Source organism: Callospermophilus lateralis, chromosome 19 (genome assembly GCF_048772815.1).
Source record: "Callospermophilus lateralis isolate mCalLat2 chromosome 19, mCalLat2.hap1, whole genome shotgun sequence".
Taxonomy (NCBI): Eukaryota; Metazoa; Chordata; class Mammalia; order Rodentia; family Sciuridae; genus Callospermophilus; species Callospermophilus lateralis.
In genome coordinates, this window is record NC_135323.1 from 27,933,677 (window position 1) to 27,944,352 (window position 10,676).

Consider the following 10,676-nt stretch of genomic DNA (forward strand, 5'->3'; position numbering starts at 1 on the left):
GACGCCTGGGAGGAGGTCAGCTCCAAGGACCAGGGAGGCTTCCCCAACTGACTCCCCAGAACAGATCCTGAGGGGGAGGAGCAGGTGTACAGCGGCAGGAGGCTCAGGGGACAGGGGACTGGCACTGTCCTCAGGAACCCTGCCGGGTCTAGACTGCCCAGCAGGCTCATCCTGGAATCACCCAGCAGGGGTCGGGAAGCCCCTGAGGACACCCCAGCCTGGCGGAGAGCGGGGCTCAGGCAGGGGCTTCCGGGGGATGCACCCCCCGCGCACTTTCAGATTCAGGGTTCGCTCGTTGGGGTCACGGAGTTGGGACCCAAAGTGGCTGGTGCTCACCGAGCTTTATGCAAAGTACTTTATCTTTGTCCCACAAACCCTTATCAAGTGTTGCTTGGGGCCAGATAGTGAGCTTCAAGACCCACCTCGGTACCAAGGTGACAAAGACACATGCACACGTGTGGGGGCTGCTGGGGGTGGCAGTCAGGTCCCCGCACACACCACACACGCTCTCCTGCTGGGCTGCGCCCCAGCCCCCAACGTGAGCCAAAAGCACAGAGGTGGAGTCCCTGAGCCACCTGTCACTCTGCTCAGGGAACTCAAGCCGGGTGCCTGGTTCTGAAGTGGGAAAAGCATGGCGCCCACTGGGACGTGCCCAGGGAAAGCCACACAGAAGGCGCTGCTCCCAGGGTGGCAGGCAGGGGAGGCGCGCAGCAGGTCACACGCAGCAGGTCACACACAGCCGCCTCCATGCCAACCACCACCCTGCAGGGGAGGCCAGGGACACCGCGATCCAGAGACCCCAAAGAACCCCTGTTCCTGACACCCCAGCTCCCGGTCGCTCCCTGCAGCCCTTCTGGCACCAACATTTGCCTCGGGAGCTGGACCTTTGGGACCTCGCCCTCCCAGGGGCACTTTCCACTTGAATGGAACAGATGCCAGTCCTGGCCGTGGGGGGCTTCCGCTAAGTGCTGGGGTGTCACAGTACAGAGGGAGGAAGGAGGGCAGCTGCAGGACACGCAGGGGAGCCAAGGCTAATGACAGGTCTCGGCTCGGCTACAAGTCAGAGCAGCACGGAGCACAGAAACCAAAGCTCCCCGTCCAGGGCGGGCACACTGCCAACAGGAGGCTGCATCTGAAAGAGCCCTCAAAGGAGGTCTGGGAAGATAAGAGGCAGGTTCCTAGACCCTGGCTCCTACACCCTGGGAGGAGCTCTCTCGAGCTCTCGCTCTCTCTCTTTCTCTCTCTCTCTCTTTTTTTTTTTTTTTTTGTATAGGGCACTGGACCCAGGGGCACTTCACCACTGAGCCACATCCCCAACCCTTAGTAGTATTATTTTTTAATTCTGAGACAGGGTCTCGCTACATTGCTTAGGGCCTTGCTAAGTTGCTGAGGCTGGCCTCGAATGTGTATTGTAATCCTCCTGCCTCAGTCTCCCAAGTCACTGGAATTACAGGAGTATGCCAGGCACTTCTTCTGTTCTTAACTTTTGAAAATATAATATAAATATTATAATATGCACAAGGACTGGGGATGTAGCTCAGTTGGTAGAGTGCTTGCCTCCCATGCACAAGGAAGGCCCTGTGTTCAATCCCCAGCACTAAAATAGAATTATCACAAACTTCTGCCAGGCTAATAGCCTGCAGACTGGGTCCAAATGCTCCACCCCCCACCTCACCCTACCCCCGTCACTAACCTGTCCTGAACCCAAGAATGATTTAATGGACTTTCACGGTAATGGCTTCCTTTTTTCTTTATAGTCTTACTATCTAAGCAACCACTTGTGAATATTGGCTTTGTTTTGCCTCTTTTTTTGAACCTAACATACAGGGAAGCATACAGAAGGTATCCTTTTGTGTCTGCCTTTTCTTCACTCAACATATGTTTCTAAGGTTCATCCATCCTGTTGAATACAACCAGAGTTTATTCATTTTCATGAGTACATAGTACTCCAGTGACCAGTTATGTCACAATTTATGTATCCATCTATTGTGGATGGACTTTGGGGTTGTTTCCAGGTTAGGACTATTACAAATGATTACAAATATTCTTCTAAGTATCTTCTGGTGCATGGACAACACTTCCATTAGGTATGTACATAGCAGTGTCCCTGCTGAATCGAGTGTGTCTCTTCAATTTGAGGACAATGTTAGCTCTACTCCGCGGCGTGGACACCCGTTTCCGACCCCATCAGCAAGGACATGAGGATTCTCATGCTCTGCATCCTTGCAAATGCTTGATGCTCTCTGGTTTTCATGGTTTTATTGTTTTTTGGGCTTTTCCCCACTTTTGTTTCAGCCATCCTGATGGGCATGTCACCGCGACCTCAATACACACTTTCCTGATTACTAAGGAAGCTGCACACCTTTTTGCATGCTCCTGGCCATCTGTCCTCTTTCATGAAGTATCTCCTGCAAAAATCATTTATTTCCTCATTAGGTTGTGTTATGTCTTTATATAGTCCTTTTTTTTTTCTTTTTTGAGACGATCTCGCTACATTGCCCAGGCTAGTCATCAACTTCTAGGCTCAAGAAATCGTCCTCCATCAGCCTCCTGAGTAGCTGGGACTACAGGCATGTACCCCTGTGCCCAAGTGAATACAGATCCTTTGATGGGCTTACGTGTTACAAAACTTTTCCTCTGGGAGGAATCTTAAATGTCCAAGTAAGTCCATTGAAAAAGACTTAGAAACAAAACCATTTCTAAGTTACCAGCCACAGACCAGGCTTCCGCTTTAAAGGGAAAAGCAGAACATCTGGGATCAGACACCACAGGTTTAAACCTCAGTTCTGCCCCTTCGTGAGTGCACTTAGGCAAGTCGCTTAACCTCTCTGAGCCTCAGTGTCCATATCTGAAAGCTGTGGATTGCACAGTTGTCTGTGGCTTCAAAGAGCTTATGTGTAAACATGCTCCGGGACCACAAACAGGAGTAGCTGTTGTTAAGTCAGAAGCAAAACTGGCTGCTGCCCGTGCAGACGGGCGGTCTCTCGGGCTGTCTCCTGGTGGTCTCCGCAGAGGCTGCGGCAGCAATCTTTCTAATCCAAGAAATACGCCCTTCTCTGGTTTGCAGTCTGAGCCACGGCCACCTTCAGAGTCGGTCCCTCTGCCCTCACCAACGTCAGACGGGGCTGCCCAGGGCCGGGAACGGGCTCCTCCCTGCCTGCCCAGGCAGGAAAACAGGAAGCAGCCTCCACCCTGCGGGAGGTGGAGTGGGCCCCTCTCCAGGCCACCAGGCTACTTCATGCAGCAGCAGGCTGGCCACTGGCTCGCTGCATGCGCATGGCTGCGTCCCGCCACGCCCAGGCTGCTCCACACCAGGTCTGGGGCTGCAGTAATGGGCGCCCACTTGGTCCCGGCAGCACCTGGCAGGCAGGCCAGACGAGGAAGGCCCCCTACCCAACCCAGACAGGGCATCTGCTCTCCAGGGCCACACTCACAGTCCCCATCCCCTCCCAAGGTGCTTCTGAGAGCCCCACAGCCCTGTCATCCGTTCCCCATGCTGGATGCTCCTCTTGAGGGAGCGATGGGAGCTCAGGGGAGACACACGTCCCTGTCACAGTGTAGAAGCCAGATCAGGGGAGTTTATGAGCTAAAACATGTGAGAGCTGGAAGGACCTTCGGAATCTTGCCCAACCTCTCATTTTGCAACCAGAAACCCAGCAGCACACTCAGAGGGCCTTGCTCTCCGGGGTGCACTAGGACCCCAGCCTCGGGAGCTCCGATCCCAAGTGCTCAGGACCAGGACAGACTCTGATTTTGAATCTGGAGGCGGAGGCGGTTTAGTTTTTGTGAATCTGGGGGCGGGTAACTTGGAATAGCTGCATGTACATATGAATTATGTGGGGGATGGGACTCTGGCTGAACATGAAATTCAGTCATGTTTCATGCAGGCCTCTACACGTGGCCTGAGGGCAGCTTCACACCATAATTTTGATCATTTGGGGCATGAAAAAGGTCTCATGCTGTGGAACTTTCCACTCGTAGCATCCTATTGGTACCTAAAAAATCTGGGATTTTGGAGCACTTCAGACCAGATTTAGGGATGCTCGGCCTGAGGACCCCCACCCCCTGCTACCATCAGCCACATCCAGGGGTCCAGGACAAGAGGCCAGTCCATCTCCCTCCCTGGCAGGGCCTTTATCCGACGGAAGCCCTGGCAGCAAACCCACGTTTCGGGATACTCAGGAGGTGCCCCACTTCTCGGAGACTCGGCTGACCCACCCCAGGTCCTTTGTCTTCTTCTAGATGCCAGAGACAGACACTCTCCTGCGTGGCCCCCGCCTAGCTCAGGGGCTTCCCGGGCACAGGGCAGTCACTTGGTAGTGCCATCATTGGGGACACCAAAGGAGACAGAGGGAAAATCTCAAAACGTGCAAAGGAAAAGCGGAAGTCCTGCAACAGCTCGTTACCCCGCCTTGGTTTGGGTTTTGTTTGGTTTTGGTTTTTCCCTTCTTTGTTTCAAGATGAGGTCTCACTATGTTGTCGGGTGGACCCCGAACCCCTGGGCTCTAGCGATCCTCCTGCCAGGAGCACAGGTGTGCGCCCCGCCCCCAGCTTCTCCATCTGGCAGACAGAAACGGGGGCCTGTCTCCCACCAGCACCCCCCTGCACAAGGAGACCCAGAGCTGCCCGTGCAAGGGGAGCCACACGTGGGCACCACACTGTGGCTAAGGCCCCAAGTCACTTGAATACAGGGTCTGGCTGCGACCAGGCTGCAGGAGCTGACCCTGGAGAAGGACAGGGAGCAAAGGAGCAGGGGACAGACCAAGTCCCAGTCAACCGGAGGGAAGGGGAACTGACACCAGAGAGAAGAAGGGGAAAGCGTCTGGGGAAGCGGTTTGGAGTGAGGGAGTCCGGAGGGAGAGGTGGGGAGCTGGCGCCATTGTAGAGGTGAGAACAGACAGGGTCAGAGGCGAGGACAGAGGAGTGGAGGAGGCCCAAGGGAAGCTGGTGGGGACAGCCTGCCAGGGGTCCCCAGCAGCAGGGGGACAGATGAGGAAGAAAGCACAGGATGAATACCCCTAGGCCAAAAATTCAAGATCCAAAACTTTCTGAACTTCGACAGGAACACCACCAGAACCTGACCTCGTGTCACAGGTGACAGTCCAACACAGCAGCACCAACAATACGGCATAAAGTCACCCACCCGCTCTGAGTACAAGGTTAGACAGAATAACGGGCTTGTGTTTAGATGGGGGTCCTGTCCCCAAGACTGCTCACTGTGCACAGCAAGAATTCCAAATCCAAAACACAAACCACAGAGTCCAAACTTTCAAACTGTCTGGGCCCCAGCCTTTCAGGTAGGACTCAACACGGGCAACTCATGAATCTGCTGCAAAGATTGGAAAATTCAGCCCCCCGGGAGGCCTGTACCACTCGCACCTGGGCAGGAACTGCTGGCAAGGTCCTTCCCACCAGTGACAAGAAACCAGGAGAGGACAAAGCCAGGGGCCCGAAGAAAGCTCACAGCCTCCTTCCTGTTTCAATCCCAACCAATGGAACCAAGAGGGGACAGAGAAGAACAAAGCCTTAAATACAAGAAGCCACCTCTGATGGTAAAGCAAACGGCAACAGGACTCAGGCTTAGCTCTCCCAGCAAGGAGGGGCCTGCCCAGGCCTCAGGGAGCCGGAGCGCGCCACACACCTGGTCAGGGAGGCACAGGGAGCTTGGCGCTGGGTGTTTGTGCTGACAGAGAGTAGACCTAAGATCACGGTTTTAAAGCAGGCCTGGGGCCATCTTGGTTTCTCACCCAGGGCCCCCAGGGTTCCAGGGCCACCGGTCACCTTTTCTGGCTATACATGAGAACTACATGGACTTTCAGAATGGCCAATGATTGCCCCAGACCTCTGTGACAGAGTCCCTGCAGGTCAGGACCCAGAAATATAGTACTTGTTTTGAAGAACTTTCAAGATGTTTTTCAGGTGTGCCATGGATTCTTCTAGACCTAGCTTAAAACTTCACATCTGGTGAATCTAAAGCTGGGCATCCACTGCAGATCATGATCAGGTTGGCAGAAACACCCCCACTGACACAGGAAGAAGAAGACTTTGCCATCTGATCAGGTGATTTATTTTTCTTTCTTTTCTTTTTTTAATGGGGTCTCACTATGTTTGTTGCCCATTCTGGCCTCAAAGTCCTGGGCTCGAGCAATCCTCCTGCCTTAGCCTCCCAAGTAGCTAGGACTAAAGATGTGTGCCATCATGCACAAATGGCTTCTCTGTTCACTTGCTGTGTGATCTTGGACTAGTCATTTAGCTTCTCTGTACCTGAACTATAAAGATAAATAACAACCACACAAAGAATATGAAGCTGAGCTACTAAATGGAATAAGGGATCAAAATCCCTGGCATGTTCCTCATACCCAGCAGGACTTCACAAAACACTTGTTTCTGTCTCTTCTCTAGACTCCAAGTCTCCTAGTTTCCTGGTACAGATGCATCAAGACCCTTCACTCTGTGGTAAGCTCTACCCAAAGAGGCTGTGACTCTCACCGGGTCCTATGTCCCTGCAGCCCTGGCCTCTCCTCCTGCCAACACTTACCTGTGTGCAGCAGCAGGCTGTAGGGTCTGGCTAACAGGCAGGCTGAGCCCTGTGGGTCAGGGTGGACCTGGGGTCCTGCCTTGGTTCTAACATCCTGCAGCAAAACTCAGTTCTCAGGGTCTTGGGTCCTCTGACCACACAGGTGCCCACCACGGCCAGCCCAGCTCCCTGTGGACTCTCAGCTGCCCTGAGAGTCTCTATGCCTTATCTGTCTCTGGATCCCCACTATGGTCTGTGCTCCCCAAATGAACACCGAAAGGATGTGCCAACTACTTTCTGGCTCAATCCACACAGCCAGGTGTTTAGCTGCAAGAGGAGCCCTGGGGCAGACGGGAGGGCACTGTGGCAGACAGGGCAGTGACTCGAGCCTCCCGCGAGTCCTGGCCTTGGATCCACCCTTTTACCCACCAATAGGATGACCTGAGCAAGGCGCCAAGCCCTGAGTCACAACATCCTCCTCTATAAAATGACAATGATCATACCCAACCATTATGCAGCCACCACCACCCCCTCCCCGTGATGGCTAAAAACTTGCTTTCTAAACTGGAATGTGCTTCCCAGACTGTGATGTGCGGAAGGGACAGCTGGCCAGAGACAGGGCTGCAGCAACCACTAAGCCACAGGAGGGCCGGTGGTCCCCATGCTGGCAGGGACAGTGGCCATATGAAGTCGGAGGACAGCACTTGAGAGGCTGACCAGGAGGGAACTTGGGGCCATTAGGAAAAAACACCCACGAGTTCCTGAGGCCGCGGGGCCCAGGGCTGCCCTGCAGGTGCTAACAGACATCCCCCCCAACCCAGTACCCACCTTACAAAAGCCTCCAGCCCTGGGATGCAGGGACTGCAAGGGGAGGCAGAGTTTACCACAGGCCACACAGAGACACAATGACGGTCCAGGGTCCTGAGGCCGGCCACCTCGGCCCTCTCTCCACCTCACCATTGGTCTCAGCCCACGAACCTCCTCTGCGCCCACTCGGATCTCTCTGCCTGCGGCTGCTTCTTCTGCCTTCCCTGTTGCTGATACGCTCTGTCACATATCAGAGGGCACCACCTTCTCCCCCCACAGGCCACTCTTCATCCCTGTGCAGGGGTTACTGCCCAGCTACCTGTCCCTCCCCAGAAGTGACCATCACAACTGGCACAGTAAGCTGCAGCTTCCTCTCTTGTGCCTCATCTCCCCAGGCGGATTATAATAATCACTGAATTATGCTCCACTTTGCAAACTCCTCTGCATGTTATTTAATGTAATCCCCACCATAAGCCCACAAGGTAAATATTATTATTATTATTATTTATTATTATTATTACAACAAGGATACTGAGGCTTAGGAAGTTTAAACAACTTTCCTGAGGTGTCACAGCCCATCCATATCACACATGCCCAATGTCTTCTAGCCAAGGCCAATAATGTGTCCCATGCTTAGAGGCAGTCCTTCAAGGTTGGGACTACTTCCAGCTGTGTGACCTCTGGCAAGTCACTTAACCACTCTATGCTTCCATTTCCGCAGAGCAAAATGTGGCTGATACCCACCTCGCCAGTACTTGCCCAGATTAAAGAAAGTAATACCATAAAGTACTATATTTGGAATGGTGCCCAAACTAATAATTAGTTACAATTATTATTATACCTTGAATGATTCTCTTGGTCTCTTAGCTCATTAATTTTTTTTTTCTAATTCACTTTGGTATCTTCTAATATATTTCATAGGTAGCCATTAAAAATAAACAAATTTTGCAGACTGACTAATGCTAGGTTTTAAAACTGTTGTGTGTGGTTTATTTGTTTGTTTTTGTTTTGTTTTGTTTTCTGCATTACTCTCCTATTCCCCTAAAGAGTTGACAACAGAAAACTCTTCTTGCTACAGTCTACACCTCCTACACACACACACACACACACACACACACACATGCATGTGCACGCACAGCCAATCTGGCCAATTACAAGTGTACCACAGAATATAAAATACCAGGAAACACTGACCTACACTCTCCTTGTTGGGCTGTCCCTGGATAGCTAGGGGGACATGCCAGTCATGGCTGGAAATTTCACAAACCTAATTTCTATCACTATAATGAGTCAAACTCTTATGTGTCATTTCTCTATCACTCCAATTTTGACTTATCTGAGACTTTAGAAGGAATGGGCTGTTATAAAATAACATCTGTTTCTTTTCCTCTTTCAAATAAAAGAAAGAAAAGTCAGTCATGGTGGCACGTGCCTATAATCCCAGATACTCAGGAGGCTGAGGCAGGAGGATGACCCGTTTGGGGGACAACCTCAGCAACTTAGCAAGACCCTGCCTCAAAATAAAAAATAAAAAGATCTGGGGATGTAACTCAGTGGTAAAGAACTCTGCGTTCAATTTCCAGTACCCGAAAAAATAAAAATAAAAAAGAATATATGCACCCTGTTTTGAGGAGGAAGAAGCCTCACATGACCAGGTAGCCAGTCAGGGCAGCAATGCCCAAGGTCAACAGAAAACTTCCCTTTTCTCAAGAGTCCAGTTCCCAAAGTCAGAGAACAAGCCCCAAACCCAGGTGGCTGGGAGGCAGTGTGGATGACTCTCTCTCCCTCCCTCCTGGGTGCGGATGACCCTATTGCACACTCTCGAGGCTTCCGTGGGTGGGGCCAGAGGTTTCAGGAATAAGAGGAGGATGAAGTCCCTGGGGTAAAAAGCTTTATTCTTTGGAAGATTCCATTTATAGAACACTCAGGCAGGCCCTCGATATCTTTTCTATCTTTTTTACTTGCAGAACACGGGGAACCAGCCTTTGGCAGTGGGAGACCAAGAGGATCTTCAAAGATTTCCTCTCTGTGAGCAAGAGTAGAAGAAATCTGCCTGTACAACTTTGGCAATGGAATTCAGAGAGGGGTTGTACTCTTTGAAATGGGTTTACATGCAGACGTAGGGACGGACACCATGAACGTGTGAGCTTTATCCAGTCCCATCAATACATCGTGCATTAAAAATGGGTTGTGGCTTTTTGTTGACACTGAGGAATTTTGGCGCCCAGCCCCGGTCAGGACAGACAAATAGGGCGATCTGTCAGGCACATCTTGCAGGGGGTGGGGGAGGGACCCACAATTCCAAGTCAGGAATCCGGGCACCGTGGGGCAGCGCACCCTGACCAGCAGCTAAGCGCCAGGCGCCCGCCCGGCATGCCCGCCCCAGCCCCCGGTCAGTCGCCGGGCTCCGCCACACGTCGCATTTCCTACATTCCTTCCCACTGCTCAGACCCCTTCGGCCCGGCCCGGGAGGCCGACAGCTGCGGCCGGCGGGAGCCAAGCAGGGGCTCCAAGGAAGGGGTCTGAGGGGCGGGGGAAGCCAGTGCATCCAGGACGCGATAGGAGGAGGGGAGGAAAGGCCCCCGCCTCCCCACCCCGGCCAGCGCCCCCACACTCGCGAACCCAAGTGGCCCCAGTGCGCTGCCCCTGCCTAGGGGCCCTCCATCGACCCCTTTTGGAGCCTCCCGGTGCCCCCTGAGCGGCGCTCGCCGGGTCCAGCTCCCCGCGGCCACACTGATCCCGCGGCTCCTCGGAGCCCTCCCCGCGCCTCCCGCCCGCTGCCCAGGCCAGCAGGGATGCCCGGGTCCCCGACCCCCGGGGACCGCCCAGGTCTGCGCGCAGCATGCGCCCTCTCCCGGGCGCCCTGCCCGATCCTCTACCCGGCCTGCAGGACCCCCGCTCCCTTCAGAGCCCCTCCCGGACACTGCGTCTCTCGGGGTGTCCCAGCGATGCCCGGAGTCCCCCGTCCTCACCTGAGTCCGCTCGAAGCTCTCGCGCTCCGCCGCCTCCAGCCCCGCGCCCACCCCGCGCCGGCTCAGCACCTTGGGCAGCGGGTTGGGCACCTGCTTCATGGAGCTGGCCATCCGATCCATGTCGCCGCGCGGAGCCGAGTCAGGGGCCCTCGGGCGGCCCGGGATCCCCGCGGCGCCGCCCGCCCCTCCCAACCCGCGGGGATCCGGCGCTAACGGGACGGCTCCGGCCTCCCACTGGCTGGGAGGGCCGTCCGTCTCCCAGAAGCCCCGCCCCCTCCAGAGAGGCTTCCCCGCCCGCCCCCGCCTCCGCCTCCGGAGTCGCTCGACTCGCGCTGTCCGGCAGGCCCCTCGGGGCCGCAGGCGCTCTGTGATTGGCCCGA

General features: G+C 54.3%; 1 protein-coding gene across 2 annotated transcripts in view; it reads right to left on the bottom strand.

Moving 5' to 3' along the window:
• Positions 1-10,476, bottom strand: part of Hip1 (huntingtin interacting protein 1) — a 133,554-nt gene extending 123,078 nt beyond the window's left edge. For both annotated transcript variants that reach the window (XM_076840947.2, XM_076840946.2), the window contains exon 1: positions 10,297-10,476. In XM_076840947.2, the coding sequence (XP_076697062.1) occupies positions 10,297-10,416 (120 nt within the window). In that variant the 5' untranslated portion in view covers positions 10,417-10,476. The remainder of the gene's footprint in view (positions 1-10,296) is intronic.
• Between the last annotated feature and the right edge of the window lie 200 nt (positions 10,477-10,676).